Here is a 26,683-nt window from a genome sequence, read left to right on the forward strand (position 1 = left end):
TGTAAAAGATAAGTTAACCTTAATGAGCCCAGATTGTAAAGAGCTAGGACAAGTACTGCAGCATATTTTTTTCCCTGACACTAACAATTCTGACAGCTCACAACTTTAGTTGACTACTACAACTACTACTAATAATAATAATAATCATCATCATTTAGCGTCTGCTTTCCATACTAGCATGGGTTGGATGGTTCAACTGGGGTCTGGGAAGCCAGGAGGCTGCACCAGGCCCAGTCCGATCTGGAAATGTTTCTACGGCTGGGTGCCCTTCCTAACGCCAACCACTCCGTGAGTGTAGTGAGTGTCTTTTCTAAGTGCCACCGGCACAGGTACCAGACGGGGCTGGCAAACGGCCACGGTCGGATGGTGCTTTTTACGTGCCAGGTGAGGCTGGCAAACGGCCACGATCTGATGGTGCTTTTTACGTGCCACCGGCATGGAGGCCAGTCAGGGCGGTGCTGGCAACAGCCACAATCGGATGGTTCGCTTACGTGCCACCGGCACTACTACTACTACTACTAATAATAATAATAATAATAATAAAAAGCAAAATGGCACCAATGTGATTATTTTTTATTGGCAAAATGACCCTTTCAAGATACAACATATAGTTATATATTCATATATACATATACTTTTATAGACACATACAAATATACACACACACACGCGTGTGTGTGTGTGTGTGTGTACCTTTAAGCTAAAGGTACATGTGAATGAGTTTTTTTGTGAGCATTGAGGGGTCCAGACTGGGAAAATGCTTTTGGACATTGATCACATTTATATGGTCGTTCCCCTGAATGAGTCCGTTTGTGAACCCTTAAATTACTAGAGGTAGTGAAAGCTTTGAAACATATGTCGCATGCAAATGGTTGTTCTCCAGAATGAGTCCGCATATGGACAGTTCTATTGCTAGATGTTGAAAATGCTTTTTCACAGATGTCACATTCATAAGGTCTTTCTCCTGAATGAATAGTCATGTGCTCGGTCAAATTGCCTGATGTCGAGAATGCTTTGAAGCATATTTCACACTTATATGGCTGCTCACCAGAATGAACTCTTTTGTGGACTGAAAGATTACTAGATGTGGAAAAGGTCTTAGAACAAGTGTCACAGCTATACGGACGTTCGTCTGTGTGCGAACGCATATGGACAGTCAGATGACTGGAACGGGAAAACGGTTTTTGGCAAACATCACACTGAAAGGGTTTGTCCCCAGTGTGTTTCTTTAGGTGACGAGTCAACTCAAAGTATTTAGGGAAAATCTCGTTGCAATAGTCACATTCAAAACTGCGTTCAACTGAATGAATCTTGAGATGTTCTGAAAGGTAGCGTGCTTGGGAGAAGGCTTTAGGGCAGATATCACACTGGAAATCTCTGAGCTGACCCGAGTGAGTTCGCATGTGAACTGTCCGGTTACTTGATGTGGTGAAAGCTTTTGGGCACATTGTACATTTGAATGGGTGTTCTCCAGAATGGATTCTCATGTGTACTTTACGATTACTGGATCGAGAGAAACGCTTGTGGCAAATCTCACACTCAAATGGTCTTTCACCAGAATGAGTGGTCAGATGTTCAGTCAAGTTGCTTGATGTTGAAAATGCTTTCAGACATATCCCGCATTTATAGGGTTGCTCACCTGAATGAACTCTCTTATGAACCGACAAATTGCTTGAAGTGGAAAACCATTTGTGACATGACTTGCACTCATATGGACCTTTCAAAGAGAATGTAGCTTTCTTAACCATATTCATCTGCTGGATATTGATATTATCTTTTCCTTGTTGAACATTGTGTTGAATGATGTGACTGGGAGAAGATTTGATGTTGTCAGTGCTTGTTGTACAAGAATCACAATTAGTAGTCTGAACATGTTCAGAGCAGTTAGTAACAGGAGAATGCATGATAGAGTGTGTGGAAGAAGAATTATGAGAATTAGCCGAAGAGCAAGCAGGATGTGATACAGGATTAACAGAGCTGTCTAATGAGGATAAACTGGTGCAGTGTTCACTTCCATTTGAGCTGAATGTTGCCGTGGTTGTGATGCCTGTTGTATTTGTAGTTGTCGTTGGCACTCTCTCTAAACATTTTGAATTAAGAGTAGTATTGCTATGCTGGTTGCTGACTGGTGGATACAAAAACTGAGGCTTCATCATCTCACCGCCACTGATTTTGGGAGGGAGATAATCGGGGTGTGGACTTTTTGAAGTTTCCGTCATCGGAGGAGGTCTCAACATGTGATCGACATTATCAGGGTTAGGAACTACCAAATCTTTGGAGTTCAGCAAATCATTAGTGTCACATCCTAACATCATACTGTCTTGAGGTATTATGTTCTTTGAAGATCTGCCCAAATCATGTTCATGATGGAAAATACCCTTTGACCGGAGATAATCACTTTCTTGAGGATGTAGGGAATTTTTTGTCCTCAACAGATCAGAACCAAGCATGGATAAATTCTTTGATTTCAGGGTTTCATTTGAGTCATGTGGCATGATCCCTTTCAGGTTCATGAGTTCAGGAGTGTTATGAGGTACAAATCCTTTCATTCTCATGGATTCATTTAAGTCTTTGTTCAGTTGATTACAAGGTCTTTGTATATTGCAGTTGTCAGGTGAGAATATCATTCCTTTTGGTCTAAAAAAGTCATTCTCATAAGCAGGTATATTCTTATGTCTCGTATGCTCATTCGTTAAAGTTATCATGCTCCTTGACTTAAACAATTCATTCTCCTGAGCAGCCATCATGCCTCGAGCACGCTGATAATCATTTTCAGGATTCACTACATTCCTGGGTCTAAAGAGACTATCAGGAGGAATCATACCTCGAGATCGAAACCAGTCACTGTCTAGCGCCATTAAGCTTCTTGACCGGAAGAGGTCACTTTCAGATGCCATAATTGCTTTCGGCCTCAAGAATTCCTCATCTGTAGACAAAGTACCACAGTAAGATTTTAAAAAGCCTTCTTGTGGAGACAGCATGGATTAAATTTCCACCAACACACATTTATAACAGTAAGTAAACTTGTAAATTTTCTTTCCCTCAACTTGCTTTTGTTATTTGTGATATGTGTATGATTCTGTGAAAGTGTATGTAGATAGAAAAAGACCACGTGAGAGATATTCTATTTAACCAGAACTTGAGCTCCTCAGTGCAACAGCAGCTTCTCTACTGATTATGAACAAATCTTAGGCCAGCATATCCAATCTGGAATATATATATATATATATATATCAGATATACAATAGCAAATAGATAATTGTAAGGGAGAGGGAGGAGGGGTTTAGTGGAAAGTAAAATAAGAAAAAAATGATAATTTTTTTTTTTGTGAAAATATTTTTTTTTGACAGCAGTTATTAATATAGTCAGTAGTATAGAGTGGACATAAGGTATTCCACATGCAAAACAAATTTGTTTCCACCATCAAAGTACATCTCCAATTAGAATGAAATATTTTTCAAACTCCTCCGTAGTACAATTAAAATGTCAACAAACCAAGTATGGTGACAATGAAAATTTGCATTTATGAATTAACAAAAAGCACTGGTTACATTTCTGTTACCATCTTCCGATCAAAAAGCAAAGGACAAAAATTCTGGTTGTTTGCTTGAATTGAGGTGATGTGAATGCTGGTCATTAGCAAAACAATTATTGTGCAATTGTGTTTCGTGATAACCATGAAGTATTCTGTTGCTGGCAAGACAAGAGTCGATTTTCACAGCTCACCCTGCAAATAGAAGACATTCCTTTAAAAAAAAATCAAATAACAGGTAGTTTTTAATCAGTATTCCAAAACAAAACACCTTTAACTCTTTAGCATTTAAACCAACCATACCCAGCCCAAATATTCTATATATTTCATGCTCAAACTGGCTAGATCTTGCCTCTCACACCATCCCTACAATGTCATTAGAAAAATATACAACCACATTATCGAAATCTCATAGTTACAAGACAATACTCTTTTACTTGTTTCAGTCATTTGACTGCGGCCATGCTGGAGCACCGCCTTTAGTCGAGCAAATCGACCCTGGGACTTATTCTTTGTAAGCCCAGTACTTATTCTATCGGTCTCTTTTGCCGAACCGCTAAGTGACGGGGACGTAAACACACCAGCATCGGTTGTCAAGCAATGCTAGGGGGACAAACACAGACACACAAACACACACATACATATCATCATCATCATTTAACGTCCGCTTTCCATGCTAGCATGGGTTGGACGGTTCAACTGGGGTCTGGGGAGCCCGAAAGCTGCACCAGTCCAGTCAGATCTGGCAGTGTTTCTACAGCTGGATGCCCTTCCTAACGCCAACCACTCCGAGAGTGTAGTGGGTGATTTTATGTGCCACCGACACAGGTGCCAGACGAGGCTGGCAGACGGCCACGCTCGGATGGTGTTTTTATGTGCCACCGACACAGGTGCCAGATGAGGCTGGCAAACGGCCACAATCGGATGGTGTTTGTTACGTGCCCACAGCACGGAAGCCAGTCAATGCGGTACTGGCTACGGCCACGTTCGGATGGTTTTCTTGTGTGCCACGTGCCACCGGCACTGGTACCACATATATATATATATATATATATATATACACATATATACGACAGGCTTCTTTCAGTTTCCGTCTACCAAATCCACTCACAGGCATTGGTCGGCCCGGGGCTATAGCAGAAGACACTTGCCCAAGATGCCACGCAGTGGGACTGAACCCGGAACCATGTGGTTGGTTAGCAAGCTACTTACCACACAGCCACTGCTGCGCCAGATCTTGCCTCTCACACCATCCCTACAATGTCATTAGAAAAATATACAACCACATTATCGAAATCTCATAGTTAGAAGACAATAGATAATTAATTCACAATAATGTGAATAAATAAGTTTATTTGAAAAAGTAATCTGATTGCTAAAGGGTTAAATATAAAAACCATTTTAAATTAGAAATGTCTCTTCTGGCGAACACAGTTCTCGGTTCTGCTTCGATGGTGTTTTGATGACAAGAGACAGTTAATCCACTGGTTTCAGGTTCAGTCCTACTATACAGTACAATGGACAAATATCTACTATAGCTGAAGCCAACCAATACTTTGTAAATGAATTCGGGAAACAGAAACTGTACAAAGTCTGTCGTGTGTGTGTGTCTGTGTGTGAATGTGTGTGTGTCTGTGTGTGAATGTGTGTGTGTCTGTGTGTGAATGTGTGTGTGTGTGAATGTGTGTGAATGTGTGCATGTGTGTGTGTGAACATTTATATTCACCACTTCAAGTCTGGTTAGTGATATCTGTGGCATTTCTTTATCAACACATCATCAGGTAGCTTTGCATCACTCTTTTACTTGTTTCAGTCATTTGACTGTGGCCATGCTGGAGCACCGCCTTTGGTCGAGCAAATCGACCCCAGGACTTATTCTTTTGTAAGCCCAGTTCTTATTCTATCGGTCTCTTTTTGCCGAACCGCTAAGTTACGGGGCCGTAAACACACCAACATCGGTTGTCAAGCGATGTTGGGGGGACAAACACACACACACACGCTGGTCCCCGTGCCGGTGGCACGTAAAAAGCACCGTCCGATTATGGCCGTTTGCCAGCCACGTCTGGCACCATTGCCGGTGGCACATAAAAAGCACCCACTACACTCATGGAGTGGTTGGCGTTAGGAAGGGCACCCAGCTGTAGAAACACTGCCAGATCAGACTGGGCCTGGTGCAGCCTTCTGGCTTCCCAGACCCCAGCTGAACCGTCCAACCCATGCCATATACATATACATATATACGATGGGCTTCTTTCAGTTTCCGTCTACCAAATCCACTCACTAGGCTTTGGTCGGCCCGGGGCTATAGTAGAAGACACTTGCCCAAAGTGCCAGGCAGGGGGACTGAACCCGGAACCATGTGGTTAGTAAGCAAGCTACTTACCACACGGAAACTGAAAGAAGCCTGTCGTATATATGTATATATATATATATGCGCGTGTGTGTTTGTGTGTCTGTGTTTGTCCCCCTAGCATTGCTTGACAACAGATGCTGGTGTGTTTATGTCCCCGTTACTTAGCGGTTCGGCAAAAGAGACCGATAGAATAAGTACTGGGCTTACAAAAGAATAAGTCCCGGGGTCGAGTTGCTCGATTAAAGGCGGTGCTCCAGCATGGCCGCAGTCAAATGACTGAAACAAGTAAAAGAGTAAAGAGTATACACACACACACACACACACATGCAAATATATGTGGCTTTGGGTATATGTGGGTGAAAAGATCTACCATGAGCCTACAAGCTGATTAGATTCCCTCCTCTTGAACAAGACATTATTCTACTGCATGGTTAAACTGCCCACCACACACACACACACACACACACAGCTGGTGGTGCTCAGTTTTAGTTGAGTAGATAGGAACAACAATTAGTGAAGTGCTTTGCCCAAGAACACTAAGTACTGCCTGGCCTGGAAATTAAAACCATGAACTTAAAAATTGTGTGTCCAACACTTTAACTCTCTATGTCTATGTCTCATATATCATTATCATCATCATCATCGTTTAACGTCCGTTTTTCCATGCTGTCATGGGTTGGACGGTTCGACCGGGGTCTGGGAAGCCAGGAGGCTGCACCAGGCTCCAGTCTGATCTGACAGTGTTTCTACAGCTGGATGCCCTTCCTAACGCCAACAACTCCGGGAGTGTAGTGGGTGACTTATCAAATACAGCAAATCCACACAACTTCCAGTCTCTTGTCATTTCTTCAGTGACACCCACAGGTTCCCTTCACAATTAGAACTTGGCAAACTCTTTATACAGCTGTCCTCATCCATATGCATTACATGATCAAACCAGCGCAATCTTCTCTCTTGCACACATCTGATACCTCTTATACCCAGTTTTTTTCTTAAGTCATTTACACGTTGTCACTCATGCACACTGACATTACCCATCCAGTGGAGCATGCTAGCTTCATTTCTTTCATGCTTTTGCAAGTCCTCTGCAGTCAAAGTCCATGCTTCACTGTCATGTAACTTAACTGTTCATACACAGGCATCATACAATCTGCCTTTCACAATGAGGGAGAGGCCCTTAGTTACCAACAAAGACAAAGCTCTCTGAACTTCGCCCAGTCCATTCTTATTCTAACGACTACACTTTCAGAACTTCCTTCTCCTCTGTTATCTTGGTTTCCTAGGTAACAGAAGCTATCTACTACTTCTAATGATCCCACTGCGCATTTTTAGGGCTTATTGTACCCACACATTTGCCACATCCAAAGACTATTTTCTCCGTTAACCCCATGACTTATTCTTTGTAAGCCTAGTACTTATTCTATTAGTCCCTTATACCGAACCGCTAAGTTACGGGGACGTAAATGCACCAGCATCGGTTGTCAAGCGATGCTGAGGGGACAAACACAGGAGGAGATCCCCTTTGGTCATGAGTGACCATGGGATTGCCCCTAGAAAGTTACCCTCCAAGGCACAAGTCCGGGAAAGGTTGTTTGTGGAAGGCCAGCAGTCGTCCATGCATACCATCCAAGGGAAAGGCAAAGGGGCCGATACAGCTTGGCACCAGTGATGTCGCAACTCATTTCTACAGCTGAGTGAACTGGAGCAACGTGAAATAAAGTGTCTTGCTCAAGAACAGAACATGCAGCCCAGTCCAGTAATCGAACTCACAACCTCATGATCGTAAGCCCGATGCTCTAACCACTGAGCCATGCGCCTTCACAGGGGACAAACACAGACACACAAACATATATATATATACATATATACAACGGGCTTCTTTCAGTTTCCGTCTACCAAATCCACCCACAAGGCTTTGGTCGGCCCGAGGGTATAGTAGAAGACATTTGCCCAAGGTGCCACGCAGTGGGACTGAACCCGGAACCATGTGGTTCGTAAGCAAGCTACTTACCACACAGCCACTCCTATGCCTTATATATATATATATATATAATCAAAAAAGGGTAATAACATAGATTACTACTAGTGGCCCAGCACAAAAGACGAATTAGTCATTAGACAAAATATTATTCATATAGAAATATAATTAAGGGCTCCTAAATAAGGATGCCAAGTGCTAGGGACACAAAAAAGGGATAAATTCATCGAGAGTGAAAATCAAAAACATTTACCATTAACGATACATCCCGGACTGATCAGTTTCTACCTCTTTCTAGCAAAACAGACAGAATATGTTTGCTAAGGCCAGTTTCATCAGCGAGACGCCTATGTTAAATCAAGATGCGCAGAGCGTTAGACCATGTGTTGATCTAAACGACTTGTAAATCTTAACTTTTCAAACCTCTGCGCAGACGCAAAATCTACCCGGTGATATAGGGCATGCCTATATATATATATATATATATATATATGGAGAGAGAGAAAATTTTGCAGATGTCACAGCTCATATACTTAATGTATGTCAATCAATGAACTAGTGTACATTAGTGTTGCCATGAAACAGCTTATATTATGTGTTCAGACCTCACATAGTTAATGTCATATGTAGTCACATAGTACACAACAGTTACCATTGAACAACTTACATCATCTGTTCGCTGCACACATATTCAGTCATTGCTGTAACATAACTAGTAATCTAATGTACACCAATGTTGCCATTAAACAAAGCACCATCCGATTGTGGCCGTTGCCAGCCTCGCCTGGGCCCCAATGCCGGTGGCATGTAAATACCACCATCCGATCGTGGCCGTTTGCCAGCCTCGTCTGGCACGTAAAAGGCACCATCCAATCATGGCCGTTTGCCAGCCTCGTCTGGCACGTAAAAGGCACCATCCGATCGTGGCCGTTTGCCAGCCTCGCCTGGCCCCAATGCCGGTGGCACGTAAAAGGCACCATCCAATCGTGTCCGTTTGCCAGCCTCGTCTGGCATGTAAAAGGCACCCACTACACTCACGGAGTGGTTGGCGTTAGGAAGGGCATCCAGCCGTAGAAACATTACCAGATCAGACAGAGCCTGGTGCAGCCTTCTGGCTTCCCAGACCCCAGTTGAACCATCCAGCCCATGCTAGCATGGAAAGCGGATGCTAAACAATGATGATGATGATGATGTTCACAAAACACACAGTCAATCATAACTGAGTCAAGCCAGTGGCCATTTCCATCAGCATTGTCATTAATCAATTTACAATGTGTTCACAACTCACGTAGTCAAGGATGTAATCTTTATTCATTGTCAAAACACTCATCATTTGATCAGTTTTATAACAGCTATTGAGAAGAGAGTCAATTTTCCTCACCCTGTTCTTGTTGTTTGTTGACCAAGGGCCAGTACCATATAGTAGCACTTAGATGACCAATGTGGCACCTTGTGTAATAATGCTGGTTCCTTCCATCTCTGTAGTTTTTTCTGAAAAGTAAAAGATATGGAATGAATTTTTCTCCCTTTTTAAAGGCATTTTCCAATGTTAAAGATTAAAACCGAAATAAATATTCAAAATTCTGCAGAAAATCAAGGAGTTGAAACAGATCTTTTCAGTTGTCACAGATTTCATATTTTACTCTTTACTCTCTTTTACTTGTTTCAGTCATTTGACTGCGGCCATGCTGGAGCACCGCCTTTAGTCGAGCAAATCAATCCCGGGACTTATTCTTTGTAAGCCCAGTACTTATTCTATCGGTCTCTTTTGCCAAACCGCTAAGTGACAGGGACGTAAACACACCAGCATCAGTTGTCAAGCAATGCTAGGGGGACAAACACAGACATACACATATATATATATATATATACACACATATATACAACAGGCTTCTTTCAGTTTCCGTCTACCAAATCCACTCACAAGGCATTGGTCGGCCCGGGGCTATAGCAGAAGACACTTGCCCAAGATGCCACGCAGTGGGACTGAACCCGAAACCATGTGGTTGGTTAGCAAATTTTAGTTTTGTATGCTAATTATGTGTTATGGCAAGAATCATGACACCCCCTGTGAGAATGGACTAGCCAAACTTGTATAAGTGGCAACATGTTTGAGTGAGAGCGACAGATGAGAAATCGCAGGAAGTCGTAAGGTGTCATTTAAGAGTTTGTGGAGTTGCAGGAAATTGTTGAAAGTTAACTTGGATTGGTTACATTTGTTGGCAGAGTATTTGAGAATACATCAAGTGGAAACATTTGGTGTCTACCCCATTCCATGGTATTGTATATCACCCTGTTATCAGTGCATGGCACTAAGGTGACATGTACAGAACCACGATACAAAATTATGAAAACTAGATTTCATTTTTGCAATAAATTAAATAAAAAGTTAATAATAGGCGTAGGAGTGGCTGTGTGGTAAGCAGCTTGATTACCAACCACATGGTTCCGGGTTCAGTCCCACTACGTGTCACCTCAGGCAAGTGTCTTCTACTATAGCCTCAGGCCGACCAAAGCCTTGTGAGAGGATTTGGTAGACGGAAACTGAAAGAAGCCCGTCGTATATATGTGTATATTATATGTGTATATATATGTGTATATATATGTGTATATATATTAAGGCGGCGAGCTGCTAGAAACGGTAGCACGCCAGGCGAAATGCGAAGCCGTATTTCGTCTGCCGTTACGTTCTGAGTTCAAATTGACTTTGCCTTTCATCCTTTTGGAGTCAATAAATTAAGTACCAGTTACGCACTGGGGTCGATGGAATCGACTTAATCGCTTTGTCTGTCCTTGTTTGTCTCATCTGTGTTTAGCCCCTTGTGGGTAGTAAAGAAATATATATGTGTATATATGTATGTGTGTGTATGTGTTTGTGTGTCTGTGTTTGTCCTCCCAACATCGCTTGACAACCGATGCTGGTGTGTTTACATCCCCGTAACTTAGTGGTTCAGCAAAAGAGACCGATAGAATAAGTACTAGGCTTACAAAGAATAAGTTCTGGGGTCGATTTGCTCGACTAAAAGTGGTGCTCCAGCATGGCCGCAGTCAAATGACTGAAACAAGTAAAAGAGTAACTTTCAGAGTTTGCAAATTTTGGGTAATTTTACACATGACTATAAATCTCATATTGGTGTCTGTTTCAAAAGTAACAAGCTAAGCTGCATTCTACCATGTTTTCACATGCGAATGTGACACAACCACAGGTACAGTATGACTGCAGCAGAATCTTTTAAGTGTATGTGTTAGATGGAGAAAGTGAACACCAAGGAGAATGTGGGCTCTTACTCTCAAGACAAGGGTCTTATACCCAAATACAAGCTGGGCAGAGCGACACTGCAAGAAGAAGAATCTTCACAGGAAAATGTACTTGTAGTACTCCTGAAAAGGATGCAATGAGTATATGTCTCTCAGAAAAGGTACATGCAATGAGTATATGTCTCTCAGAAAAGGTACATGCAATGAGTATATGTCTCTCAGAAAAGGTACATGCAATGAGTATATGTCTCTCAGAAAAGGTACATGCAATGAGTATATGTCTCTCAGCAAAGGTACATGGTTGGAAGAAAAGGTACATGCAATGAGTATATGTCTCTCAGAAAAGGTACATATGTCTCTCAGAAAAGGTACATGCAATGAGTATATGTCTCTCAGAAAAGGTACATGCAATGAGTATATGTCTCTCAGCAAAGGTACATGGTTGGAAGAAAAGGTACATGCAATGAGTATATGTCTCTCAGAAAAGGTACATGGTCCTTTTAGGACTATATTACTTTTCCTTTACTCATGAGTCAAGGAAGTAGCTTCAGTCCATCTTTGCGTTAAAGAACTAGGTACGAATCACAGCTGTTGGCTACAATAGTTTTATTTGTGAGCGACATGCAGAGGACCTGCTCCTCAATGCAGGTCAGACAGGCAGTCCTGGGAAGATTGTCTAGATAGGCAAAACAGTCTCCTCAAGACAGTGTATTAAAAATCCTAAATGTTTTATTTGTGGAAAAAAATCAAACAGAAACTTGCGTTGTATAGTGAAATAAAAAAAATTCTAGAAAGAATGTATTCTCTTTTACTTTTTTACTTGTTTCAGTCATTTGACTGCGGCCATGCTGGAGCACCGGACTTATTCTTTGTAAGCCCAGTACTTATTCTATCGGTCTCTTTTGCCGAACCGCTAAGTGACGGGGACGTAAACACACCAGCATCGGTTGTCAAGCAATGCTAGGGGGACAAACACACATACATATATATTCGTTCAGTTTCCGTCTACCAAATCCACTCACAAGGCATTGGTCGGCCCGGGGCTATAGCAGAAGACACTTGCCCAAGATGCCACGCAGTGGGACTGAACCCGGAACCATGTGGTTGGTTAGCAAGCTACTTACCACACAGCCACTCCTGCGCCTTATTGCTATAAAAAAATTCTAAATGAGGCTCAGAAAAGAAAATTTGTGTCCATAAAAATGAATAACGTGAACATCAAGTTACAACTGGATACAGGCAGGGACATCACAATAATTAATACAGTTGCATGGAAAAAAATAGGGAAACCTAGATTAAAGCAAAGTTTGAAAATTGTATGAGGTGTTTCAGGAAAAAAATTGCATTTTATGGGCAAAATGATAAGAGATGTTACATTTCATAGAAAAACTTTGAAAGCCAAAGTTTTTGTGTTGGAAAATACGACAAATTTATTTGGAACAGGTTGGATGGATCTATTTAACTTATGAGACTAACCAATGAATATTTCGTCTAAGAATGTGAATGGTTCTTCCACCAGTGCAAATAAGGCATTGGAGGATTTAAAACAGAATTAAAACAGTTTTTCCTGAAGTTTTTTCTGAGGAATTGGGTCTTTGCACCAAAACAGAGGCCAAGTTTCAAGTGAAAGAAAATGCTAAACTGGTATTTAAACCAAAAAGAATGGTACTTTTCGCAGCATTGAAACAAGTCAATGAAGAATTGGATAGACTTGAAAAGCCTGGCATTACTGAAAAAAAATTGATTACTCAAAGTGGGCACCCCCAAAAGTTTATGTTAAGAAAAAAAAATCTAAGTAAGTGCTGATTTCTCAACGAGATTAACCCTTTCGTTACCAACCCGGCCATAACCGGCTCTGGCTCTGTAGTGTAAATGTCTTGTTTTCATAAGTTTTGCATTAAAATATACCACCAAACCTTAGTCGCTATTTATGTTCCTAACACTAGCTTAATGATAACTAAGTTATTTTACTAAATTCTTTGTTATATTTTAAATAATTGAAAGAAACACAGAGCATCTCAAAATAAATACAGTAACGAAAGGGTTAAACAAATGTTTGATGTCATATAATTACCCACTACCAAGAATGGAAAAAATTTTCACAAAGTTGAATGGAGGAAAATTATTTTCCAAGTTGGACCTACCTGAGGCATATTTGCAGGTAAAAGTCGATGAGGAATGTTCAAAATGATTGACAATAAATATCCATAAAGGGTTGTATAAATTTAATCGATTCCCCTTTGTTATAAAGGTAGCACCTGACATTTCCCAGCAAACTATGGACGTTATACTCACAGGTATGGATTTCACTGTAGCTTACCTTGACAACATACTCATAAAAACATGCTGAACATGTTAAAAAAGCCTTTGAAAGAATAACATATTATGGGTTTAGGCTCAGTGAAGAAAAGTGTGAATTTTTTATGCCAAGAATAGAATATCTAGGGACAGATTATTGATGAAAATGGATGCAGACTTGACCCATCTAGGGCAAGTGCAATAAAAAATATGCTTCACTGACCAACATTACAATGTTATAAGCATTTTGGGGGCTTGCAAATTACTACCAGGTATACATGGCAAATATACATGATTTAAGAGCACCCCTGAATAACTTGTTAAAAAAGGACGTTAAGTGGAACTGGTCAAACAATGTCAAAAAGCCCTTGAAGAAATTAAAACCATTTGAACATTAGAATTGTCCTTATCACATTCCGACACAAATTTAAAAATAGTAGTGGCAGCAGATGCTAGTGAAAGTGGTATTGGAGCTGTAATTTTACACAAGTGGCATGCCGTGCCGGTGGCACATAAAAGACACCATTCGAGCGTGATCGTTACCAGCATCGCCTTACTAGCACCTGTGCCGGTGGCATGTGTAAAAGATACGAGCGAGGTCGTTACTAGTACCACCTGACTGGTGCCCATGCCGGTGGCATGCAAAAAGCACTCACTACACTCTCGGAGTGGTTGGCATTAGGAAGGGCATCCAGCTGTAGAAACTGCCAGATCAAGATTGAAGCCTGGTGCAGCCATCTGGTTCGCCAGCCCTCAGTCAAAATCGTCCAACCCATGCTAGCATGGAAAGCAGACGTTAAACAATGATGATGATGATGATGATTTGGCCAGCAGACCTTCAAAATTTTTTGTAAACATTTAAATACTTTTGGTTGTTTTCCAACATTTGGATCCATAGAGGAGGATCTGTGTATGTTCTTTTGTAAAATCATATTTTGGTAATCTTGCTGAGTATTGATGATTTCCACATTGAATTTACCATACTGAATGATTGGTTGGCTTTGCTGATTCTTGTATTTATTGAGTTGTCCGGAAAGTTCGTGCCGATTTTTAAAGGAAAGAAAAAGGTCAATAAATTCTTACCATTACATTTTTAATCAACCAAATATGAATCATTTTGTTACACAATGTGTCTCCATCTTTCCTTTAACTTGAAAATACCCTCTTCCCAGAATTGAGGTGGATTCATGGCAAAGAATTCATCAAGGTATCTTTTTACGCCATCCAAGGAAATGAAACTTTTACCATTAAGACTACTCTGCAGAGACCTGAATAAGTGGAAATCCAAAGGAACAGCATCTGGTGAATACGGAGGGTGGGGTAACACATCCCAGCCGAGCTGCAGCAATTTTTATCTGGTTCCCAAAGCATCAAGTGCCAAAAATGAACTTTCTTATCTTCCATTTTAAAGGGTTGCAGAAATAACACAGGTTATAGGAACATAAACCTTCTTCCACGAAAAGATAGCTTAAACTGTGCTCCAAATGGAGGTGTAGTCAAATCCTATTTTGTGGACTCAACCATGTTCTAAAATAAGTCGAAAGGTAAGCTACTATAAATCGGCATGAACTTTCCAGACAACCCAATATTTCATGAATGCAGTCAACAATAGCGATTGGTTTGTTGTTCAAAGTCACATGGTCAGCATCTGTTATATTTTTACAAAGACTGTATGGTTTCTTCTTGATTTTGAGACCTATGGGTTGGCTATTTGACTAAGTCTTTCAGATTTGTCCTGCAACTCTTGAGGCACATATGAGAACAAACAAATTCCGACTGCATAATTTAAATCTCATAGATGAGGTGTGTTCCATTCTATACCTAGTCTATATTCTTCTATTGGTCTTTGCATCAACCAATTCACTGCCGATGAAAATAAGATTGGTGATAACAAGCATCCTTGTTTGACTCCAGTTTTGATTTTGAACAAATCTGTCAGTTTGTTGTTGTATATAACTTGACATTCAAAGTTTTCATACAATAAATGAATCATCTTGACTAATTTGTGTGGGAAACCGTAGTGTCTGAGAATCTTCCAAAGTGTATCTCAGTAAAGGCTAGCGAAAGCTTTTTCAAAGTTGTAGTGACGTCATATTCCAGTGTGCGCACACGCAACGTCATTCTTCAGTGTGCGTGTGCGGAACGTCACCTTTGTAGTGACGTCATATTCCAGTGTGCGCACACACAACGTCATTCTTCAGTGTGTGTGTGCGGAACATCCTTCTTCAGTGTGCGTGTGCGGGGTTGGAACCTTCTGGAAAGGCATAAGAAAGTTCCCTCATGCACATGCGCTAGAGACTGAAGAATAAATTCTATAGCGTTCCTTAATAGCGTCGGGGACTTGAGACACGGCGATAGAAGAGAAAGGACGTATTTTTATACGTGTGATCAGCCTATTCTCCTGTCCCAGACGCTTAGGATTTAACCTGTTCTATTAATGCTGAATTGTTGTAAGAAGCTTACAAACGTTAGAATTCAGCCTTGCTGTGTTGAACTAGGTGGATACCAGTATACCATCGTGTTTCATTGTTGAACCAAGAGAATAAAGAATTGTATATATTTCTAAACTTGCGTTTCGTTCCTGACTGGTAGTTTCTAGAAACAAAAAGAAAGGAAATTGTGTTGCACCCAAGTTGCACCCCAAAAGTGTAAAGAAGCAACCAGTTCTCTTTACAGTTTTGGGGTGCAACTTGGGTGCAAAACAATTTCCTTTCAGCATGCACAAAGATGAGTTCCATTCATGAGATTGCAGGAGTATTTGGCAAATTACAAAAATATTGTCGATACACGATTTTCCTTTCCTGATTCCATCTTGCTCTTGACAAAGTAATTAGTTTCCTACTGTTGTGATGCACTGTAATATGATATGGGTAAATATTTTACTGGTGATTGATAATAGAATGATTCCCCTCCAATTATTACAGTCTGATGCATCAGCTTTCTTTGGTAATTCAGTGAATAAACTTAGTCGGGGGGCGCCGTTGCTGGCGCCGCCCCGACTGGCCTCCGTACCGGTGGCACGTAAAAAGCACCATCCGATCGTGGCCGTTTGCCAGCCTCGTCTGGCCCCCGTGCTGGTGGCACGTAAAAAGCACCATCCGATCGTGGCCGTTTGCCAGCCTCGTCTGGCCCCCGTGCTGGTGGCACGTAAAAAGCACCATCCGATCGTGGCCGTTTGCCAGCCTCGTCTGGCCCCCGTGCTGGTGGCACGTAAAAAGCACCATCCGATCGTGGCCATTTGCCAGCCTCGTCTGGCCCCTGTGCTGGTGGCACGCAAAAAGCACCATCTGATTGTGGCCGTTGCCAGCCTCGTCTGGCCCCCGTGCTGGTGGCACGCAAAAAGCACCATCTGATTGTGGCCGTTGCCAGCCTCGTCTGGCCCCCATGCCGGTGGCACGTAAAAAGCACCATCCGATCGTGGCCGTTTGCCAGCCTTGTCTGGCACATAAAAAGCACCCACTACACTCTCGGAGTGGTTGGCGTTAGGAAGGGCATCCAGCTGTAGAAACACTGCCAGATCAGATTGGGCCTGGTACAGCCTTCTGGCTTCCAAGACCCCAGTTGAACCGTCCAACCCATGCTAGCATGGAAAACGGACGTTAAATGATGATGATGATGATATGTTTACAAAGCCTAGACAGGTATCTTCAGCTAGCAGGCCATGCTACTCCAGACTGATGACTAGGAAGACTCAGAAACTAGTCTCTGGATGCAGGCCTAGCTGTTGGGGGTGCTTGTCTCCCCTTTGTAAACATAAGGACACAGGAAATGTGTCAAGGCCGACAGGAAGCGTTGATGCTTCCTAGGGCTAAATAGCAGTGGTGTAATTCCCTCTATGGGACTGTCATGTTAAGCTGACAGTATACGACTTCTCCTTTTTTCCCAGTTTTTCAGTATTTCTTCATTGATCCAGATATTTTGCAAAACTTTTTGCAAAATAATTGGTTAATGTTTTGACCTCTGCTTTAAGCATTTCAGCACAAACTCCATGTAACCCTGATGATTTTCCATTTTTTAATTTATGGATAACTTTTACGACTCCGTTGACTGTGAACTCTCCAGCGTTGAATTCCAAGTCCTTATCTGCTTCTTTCATTTTGGTAGAAATGATGGGCTCTGGGCGATTAAGGATAGTTTGGAAGTGGTTCTTCCATTGCTCTAGTTTGGCTTTTTCATCAGTTATTTTGATTCTATCTGCATCTTGTACAGGTACCTTCCTTGGTACCTTCATGGTACCTTCCTTGGGCTCCACTAAGCAGTCTTTTCATTACTATCTCTTAACTCTTACTCTCTTTTACTTGTTTCAGTCATTTGACTGCAGCCATGCTGGAGCACTGCCTTTAGTCGAGCAAATCGACCCCAGGACTTATTCTTTGTAAGCCTAGTACTCATTATATCGGTCTCTTTTGCCGAACCGCTAAGTTACGGGGACGTAAACACACCACCATCGGTCATCAAGCGATGTTGGGAGGGACAAACACAGACACACAAACATATACACACATACATATATATATATATATATATATATACATATATACGACGGGCTTCCTTCAGTTTCCGTCTACCAAATCCACTCACAAGGCTTCGGTCGGCCCAAGGCTATAGTAGAAGACACTTGCCCAAGGTGCCACGCAGTGGGAATGAACCTGAACCATGTGGTTGGGAAGCAAGCTACTTACCACACAGCCACTCCTGCGCCTGTGTGTACAGTGATCTTAAATCTTTATTTGGCAGCTAATCCAGCCTCTTCAGCCAATTGCTTTGTGTATCTACATTTGTCATTCTGTACAGATTTCTTTACTGCCTTTATCCTCATTCATATATTGCCTCAAATACTTTTCTATAGGTTTGGCTGAGGTGTGTATAAGCATTATCATGGCTATGTGGCTAAGATGCTCGCTTCCCAGCCATTTGATCTCAGGTTCAGTCCCAGTACACAGTACTTTGAACATCTTCCACCACAGTTCCAGACTGACCAAAGCCAAGTGAGTGAATTTGGTAGATGTATATCGTATCTATCTACATATATATATATATGATGATGGCCGTCCACTCGTGACCGAGGAAGACCATTGCCGACCTTCAGGAACATTGTGTGCTCTAGGACTAACTTAAATTTTGCATTTGCAGCTCCGTTGATGGCTAATGAGCCCTGCTCTTGACAAGCATACACGACTGCAAACATTGCAGACCAAGCTTTCCCCATTCACTATACGAGCAGTGCAGCTCGCTTAAGTTCTTCATGCAGGATACGTGCTCTCTCAAAAGTGTCGATCCCCTCCTTAACCTGCTCCCTCCATCTGAGGGAAAGGCAAAGGCCAATACAGCTTGGCTCCAGTGAACTGGAGCAACACAAAATAAAGTGTCTTGCTCAAGAACACAACACACAGCCTGGTCTGAGAATCAAATTAATTACCTCATAATTTGGAATATTAATTTGATTAATATCAATTTAAAACCAGTGGTCTAGCATATTGAAAAATCTGAAGATTCAGAAAAATTATATTACATCCATATAAGGGGGATGACCACTAAGTGGGCATCCATTATGCTAGAAGCAGACCCCTATGGTCTTACCACTAAGAAAGGATTGTTCTCAAGAAAATTTAGCAAACACCAGAACACACAGGCATTTACTAAATTTTTTTGAGAACAATCCTTTCTTAGTGGTAAGACCATGGGGGGTCTACTTCTAGCATAATGGATGCCCACTTAGTGGTCATTCCTCTTATATGTATGTACTATATATATAATATATATATATATATATATATATATACACACATATATACACACACACACACATATATATATATATATATATACATATATATATATGTTTATACACACACACACTCGTGTGTGTGATAGGCTTCTTTCAGTTTCCATTGACCAAATCCACTTACAAAGCTTTAGTCAGTTTGTGGCTATAGTAGAAGACACTGAACCCTGAAGCATGTAACTGGGATGCAAACTTCTTAATCGGTCATGCATATGCCTACAGACATCTTACAAAAAGAGGCTACCAGCCTTGAAGGGGAGTGATTATAGCACAAATTATTAAGTTGCAAACATACTGATCTCATATCTAAAGGAACTTTACTGTTAATTATAGGGGGCTCTACTATTATTAACCCTTTAGCATTTAAACCAGCCAAAAATATTCAACCTGTTTTATGTTCAAACTGGCCAGATCTCACATCTCACACCGACCCTACCAATATCATTCAAATATTATTCAAGTGCATCATCAAAATTTCAAAGCCACAAGATAATCTATATATATAAAGCTGAAGTTGTCTGTGTGTATGGCAGGTTTGGTAGCCTTCAACTAACACTATCTTCTCCGAGACCCTGCAGCGCAAGTTGACCAAAATTGAGAGTATGATAGAAGGCTTGCTCTTCATTCCATAAGAAGAAAAAATTCAAATCGGACCATGTTAAGACTAAAAATTATTTACATCAAAAAGGTGCTATTTTTCTATGAAAATCCCTATTTTTTACGATTTTTCGGTGTATTTCAACCAGAAAAATCTTCATTTAAAGAGAATAACAAACTACATAATGCAAAATTTTTACTTTTCAAAACTTCCAATTCTAAAGGGTCAAAACAAACCTGAGCAACGCCGGGCGATACTGCTAGTCTATATATATAAAAGCTGAAGTTGTCTGTGTATAGCAGGTTTAGTAGCCTTCAACTAACACTATCTCCTCCGAGACCCTGCGGCGCAAGGTTGACCAAAATTAAGAGTATGGTAGAAGGCTTGCTCTTCATTCCGTAGAAGAAAAATTCAAATCAGACCATGTTAACACCAAAAATGATTTACATCAAAAAGGTGCTTTTTTTTCTATGAAAATCCATATTTTTTACAATTTTTTGACTGCTGTGTTGCCATTTTTCGGTGTATTTCAACCAGAAAAATGTTCACTTAAAGAGACTAACCAGCTACATAATGCAAAATTTTTACTTTTCAAAAATTCCAATTCTAAAGGGTTGAAACAAACCCAAGCAACGTCGGGCGATACTGCTAGTACATGATAAATTCAAAACTATGTGAATATATAAGCATTATATTTGACAGAGTAAGCTGAATGCTAACAAGTTAAAGGCATTTTCGTTTTTCAAGAAGTGTATGCTGGGAGGCTCCATCCTTATGGAGTTGAAATTAACCACAAAAGGTACAAAACATTAATTTTACAGTATTCAATCTGCCTTGCTTCCATGATACAAAATCGATATTTTAAACTGAACTAAAAGCTTTCCATCAAAATTCCATACTATGTTTCGTACACCACCTTAATAATGACAAAATTCTTTTACTAAACCCTTTTTTTATTTTAGAAATTAAGCCAGTAAATTTCACTGGGAATATAGTAAAAAAAGGGTCATAGGATGTACTCCCCAATGTTACCAATTTATAGTTAAGTTGATTGAACCACTGAGAGCAATAGGTAATGTCATTCTGTTGATAAAACGCAAACTGCCAACAGTTTGGATAGTACACCTAGTAGAAAATTGCAAGAAATTCTCCGAGAAATAAACTAAAAAAAAAAATCTTTAAATGAACTTTTTACTTGAAGATTCTATCTAATCCAGAATTATTTCCCAATGATTATTTCAAATTCATATTTATATACTGAATACCCAGATTGGCCCCCGTGCCGGTGGCACGTAAAAAGCACCATCCGACCGTGGCCGTTTGCCAGCCTCGCCTGGCCCCCGTGCCGGTAGCACGTAAAAAGCACCATCCGACCGTGGCCGTTGTCAGCCTCGCCTGGTCCCCGTGCCGGTGGCACGTAAAAAGCACCATCCGACCGTGGCCGTTGCCAGCCTCGCCCCGACTGGCCCCCGTGCTGGTAGCACGTAAAAAGCACCATCCGACAGTGGCCATTGCCAGCGCCGCCCCGACTGGCCTCTGTGCCGGTGGCAAGTAAAAAGCACCATCCGATCGTGGCCATTGCCAGCCTCGCCTGGCCCCTGTGCCGGTGGCACGTACAAAGCACCATCCGACCGTGGCCGTTTGCCAGCCCCATCTGGCACCAGTGCCGGTGGCTCGTAAAAAGCACCATCTGATCGTGGCCGTTGCCAGCCTCGCCTGGCCCCCGTGCCGGTGGCATGTACCAAGCACCATCCGACCGTGGCCTCGTCTGGCACGTAAAAGGCACCATCCGATCGTGGCCGTTTGCCAGCCTCGTCTGGCACCTGTGCCGGTGGCACGTAAAAAGCACCCACTACACTCACGGAGTGGTTGACATTAGGAAGGGCATCCAGTCATAGAAACATTGCCAGATCAGACTGGGCCTGGTGCAGCCTTCTGGCCTCCCAGACTCCAGTTGAACCATCCAACCCATGCTAGCATGGAAAGCGGACGCTAAACGATGATGATGAATATAACCAGCTAAAGAGAATTTCAAGCACGCATCAACTGAATACATTTTGGTTCACTACAAAGAATGAAGAGGGATTCAGTCAGTGTACACTTGAAATTCATAAAACAAATTTCATTTAAACATTCATTTTCCACAACGGCAGAAGTTGAATGGTTCTGCCTCAGAGGACATTGCGGATCTTTTCTGTTTGAACAGCAGTTTTTAAAAATAATTTCCACGTAACTAAACACTTTTAGACTTTGTATACTGGTAGAATGTGTTTTTAAAACATCTTTTTCTCTTGGCTTTATTGAGAAAATTCTATAGTTTGTTGAGTTTTTTTTCTTCAATTTCTGCAATTTCAACCAATCAATGACGTCTATTGAGGTAAAAAAAAAAACATTCTATGCCATATGAATATGTCCCTCGTTTAAGAAACAGATTGGGTTCATTTACATTTGTGAAGAAAAAAAAGATACCCTTTCCCCCATCCCTAAACCTAAAGCAGATTGAAATGCAATAGATCGATACTAGGGTCATAATTATGGGTGACAATTTCATATGACACCGCTAGAAAAAACTGCCGTTCAAACCGAAAAGATCCCATTGCTACATGTCTCGGTCTTTTTAAAATTATCTAGAAGTTTAACTGACTGCACAACCTCCTTGCATACAAAACTGATATGGTATATTTAACTACCACCACACTACATAGTGGACATAGTGGAGTGGACAGTATAGTCCTAAATCCATAGTGGAGTATGTTGTATTTTGATGGCAAAACCTACAGGTTGTTCCTCAGAGCTCAATTTGCTACTGATGGTTATTAAGTTATGAACTTCGAAAATATTTGTTACACTTTACACTTTTTAATAGCAACATGCCTGAAAACGACTCTTATTTCTTTACTGCCCACAAGGGGCTACACACAGAGGGGACAAACAAGGACAAACGCTTCAAGTTGATTATATCAACCCCAGTGCGTAACTGGTACTTATTTAATCGACCCCAAAAGGATGAAAGGCAAAGTCGACCTCGGCGGAATTTGAACTCAGAACGTAGCGGCAGACGAAATACCTATTTCTTTACTACCCACAAGGGGTTAAACACAGAGGGAACAAACAAGGACAGACAAACGGATTAAGTCGATTATATCGGCCCCAGTGCGTAACTGGTACTTATTTAATCGACCCCGAAAGGATGAAAGGCAAAGTCGACCTCAGCGGAATTTGAACTCGGAACATAGCGGCAGACGAAAAACCACTAAGAATTTCGCCCGTCATGCTAACGTTTCTGCCAGCTCGCCACCTTAAAGGGACTCTTGTCCCGATACAAACTTTCTGATTTAAAGTCATCATCACCATCATTTTGTAGTGCCTATCTTCCATGTTGCAATGGGTTGGACAATTTGATAGCATCTGGTGAGTCTTAACTGCCTCATGCTCTGATGCCTGTTTTGGTAAGATGCGTACCTAGAGTACATGCCCTTCAAAACACCAACCAATTTACAGAGAGTACAGAGTGCTTCTTTTATGACAATCTTGCAAGATTAAGGTGCCTTTCAACAAATTGGAGACAGAGAAAAGAGGGAGGCAGCTTTATGCTAGATTAGAGGTTAAACTTTAAGAGAAGTGGCCACAAGCAAACAAGTTTAGAGGAGCTACATGGTTACCCACACATGTTAAAGGGTTGTCCATCAAAACCTCATGTTAATTTATGCTCCAAACAGTATAAATAATTACCGATTCTTTATTAGTTTCAAAGTTAATTGAATCAATGGCAGTGTATTTCAACAGAAATATGATAACAAATGAGTTAATTTAATGAATTTTGCAGATATTTGGTCCAAGGTGCTAAAATCATGTCCTTAGTACTGAATTAGATCCAGGTTAACTCCCACAATAATCCATTACTTTTCTCAGTTGAACACAACTGAAATATAATTCCATACATGAGGTGTTACCTTGTTACTGTTGTTGATAATTCCTTAGAATTTTGAATTATTCAGAAATTGTCGAAAAGCTTAAATAATCCATTATCTCTATGTTGGTGTTTGTCGAAAGTCTGGCAAGCGCCAAACACTCGCAATCAGTAGAAAGCGCAAGTTTTATTTACACACGATTTGCTGACCAGACAAGGATAACCAGTGGGTGTTTGTTGACCAGGCTGCTGCCCAGTTACCAAGTACAAACTTGACCACACCGTAACAATCAGTACCTGTAAACAGTCGATTCGGTCAGCACGTGTATGGCTGATAAGCAAGTGTATGTAAACGCAACCACTGACAATCTGATTAGAGAGGAATACTTACTGACCACAGACGTACGGCCACCAGAATGCAGACAAACACGAGACGGTTGCAACTGACCGCAGTCAGGTGCGAGACTTGAGTGCAGCCTGACCAAAAACAAAAAAATGCAGCCAGCGGGTGCAAGCAAACTGCCATAAAAGAGAGAAAGAAAACAGGAATTGCAAGTAAAGTCTGACCTAGTAAAGTGTCAACATTTTGATTTCCACAACTTGATATCTTCACCGCAATCATGATCGACTATTTATGAATTTGACCTTATTTCAACACTACCTGACCAAATACACACACACACACACACACACAGAGACACACACACACAACGGGTGCCCTCACCCGATCTATAGAAAGGTAATTTATGAAATATGCATTTCATGTTACTTATAATGTACACTACACACATTATATACACGAGTGTGAGCAATTTAGTGATACACATTACACATTCATATATATATATATAGACACACATACACAGATACAAATATGTATACAAAGATATATATATATATAGACACACATACACAGATACAAATGTATACAAAGATATATATATATATATAGACACACATACACAGATACAAATATGTATACAAAGATATATATATATATATATATATATATATATATATATATATATATATATTATATATATATATATATATAGACACACATACACAGATACAAATATGTATACAAAGATATATATATATATATATAATATATATATAGAGAGAGAGAGAGAGAGACACACATACACAGATACAAATATGCATACAAAGATATATATATGTGTGTGTATGTATGTGTATATATATATATTATGAATTACTTTTAAGACGTGTAAACTTCAAAAACTACATATCATATCACCTAGACAGGTAAAACACGGTAAGGTAATTATTGCAATACCATTTTATAAACGTGAAAAAAAAAACGAAAAAAAACTCACCTGCATTTGTTAGATCTGTAATATTTTATACATACATATTATATATATATATATATATATATATATATATATATGATGAGAAAATGAAAAAATACAAGAAAAGGTTCTTGGCTCTTCCTCTTTGTAATGAAAGGGATCAGGCCGTCTCGAAAACCCTGAACAGGTCACAATACGGATTTCCTCTGTGTGTGTGCGTGTGTGATATATATATATATATATATATATATATATATATATATATATATAACTTAAATGAGAATAAGATCGTGTAATTTAGTGGGGTTGGTGGTAAACAATAGGTGCTTCAACACACACATACATACATATATATATATATATATATATATAATATATATATATATATCATACAAATCAGGGGTAAATTGTTTTTAAATGTTAAATTGTACGCGCGGACGATCGGGGTTGTTGGTCCGGTGCTGGGTCGATGACTAGTAATATGTATGTAAATTTATATACACACACATATATATATATATATATGAATATATATATATACGTGGAAGTGGTAAAATGAAGGTTTTGTTAATTTGAAAAGCTTAAGATCTAAAACGGTCTCACGTTATTACTGAGTGTGGTGGGCCTAGCAAGGTGGGGGTGGAAAAAAAGGGAAGGGACTCTCCCTTAGACTTGAAGTTAGCAACGAATCAAAATAGGTAAAAAAAAATTTTTTTTTTTTAAAAAGGGTGCAACCACCACCACCAAGTGCCGCCATAAGATTGACGAATACCACCACCGCCGCCGCCACCACCACGACCACCACCAGCACCAGCACTACAACAACAACAACAATAATGCGAACAACAACGACGGTGGCAAGGGCGACTTACAACGATAACAACCAGTTGTTTAGTGTCGTCATGCGCATGTGTCGTACGGGGTTATTATTTAAAGTGATTGCTGTCCGTACGTACATCCATACATCCGTACACACACACACACACACACACACACACGTACGTGCATCCATACATTCATACATGCATGCGGGCGTACGTACAGGCAGGCAGGCAGACAGTAAAAAATATGGCAACCGGAAGTGACCTTAGGTCACGTGCTTCCGTGTCTATTACCTTGTGTCAATTGCAGTTCTTTCGTGTGTTTTATTTCTGCCATTGTGGTGGAGTTTTCTTTCAATGAATTTTTTTCTTCTTCTTCTTCTTCTTCTTCGAATCTCATCCGTCTTCGTAAAGTTTTGCTCGAACTGCGAGATGCTTCAGTAGTGTTCGTTGTAACGACGATCGCTGTAGCAGTAACAGATATTGTAGTAATTACTGGTGTTAGTGGTAGCAGTTGCAGATTATCATATATTTGTTTTTATTCGAGCTCATTCGAAATCTCTAATAACCATTTCCCAGCAAGACAGACATTTCGGCGATTCTACTACCTACTACTTTCTCTCTCCTTCCCCCTCTCTCTCTCTCTCCTTCCCCCTCTCTCTCTCCTCTCTCTCTCTCTCTCTCTCTCTCTCTACTTTTCTACCTGCTCTACCAGACTGCTAGGTGCATTAGAGGGGGTTATTTCCTTTACCTTATTCAAGGGCGCAGCATTACCTCCGCCAGCAACCCTTCTCAATTAAGAAGCCAACGCCCTGTTCACTCGTCTTCGGTGGT

The 26,683-nt window shown here is 40.7% G+C and overlaps 1 protein-coding gene across 4 annotated transcripts; it reads right to left on the bottom strand.

The window, feature by feature from the left end:
- Positions 1–574: 574 nt before the first annotated feature.
- LOC115221387 (zinc finger protein 2) lies at positions 575–26,683 on the bottom strand. 4 transcript variants are annotated; one of them, XM_036510695.1, is made up of 3 exons: positions 26,144–26,683; positions 9,245–9,354; positions 575–3,727 (listed from the first exon to the last, which is right to left on the bottom strand). In XM_036510695.1, exon 3 carries the CDS (start codon positions 2,979–2,981, stop codon positions 696–698), a length of 2,286 nt encoding a protein of 761 aa, XP_036366588.1. In that variant the 5' UTR covers positions 2,982–3,727; positions 9,245–9,354; positions 26,144–26,683; the 3' UTR covers positions 575–695. The 4 variants fall into 4 exon arrangements, with proteins under 4 accessions (XP_036366588.1, XP_036366587.1, XP_036366589.1 ...); XM_036510694.1 differs by lacking the exon at positions 26,144–26,683 and adding an exon at positions 25,053–26,033; XM_036510696.1 differs by lacking the exon at positions 9,245–9,354.

The sequence above is a fragment of the Octopus sinensis genome, linkage group LG18 (assembly GCF_006345805.1).
Source record: "Octopus sinensis linkage group LG18, ASM634580v1, whole genome shotgun sequence".
NCBI classification, from domain to species: domain Eukaryota; kingdom Metazoa; phylum Mollusca; class Cephalopoda; order Octopoda; family Octopodidae; genus Octopus; species Octopus sinensis.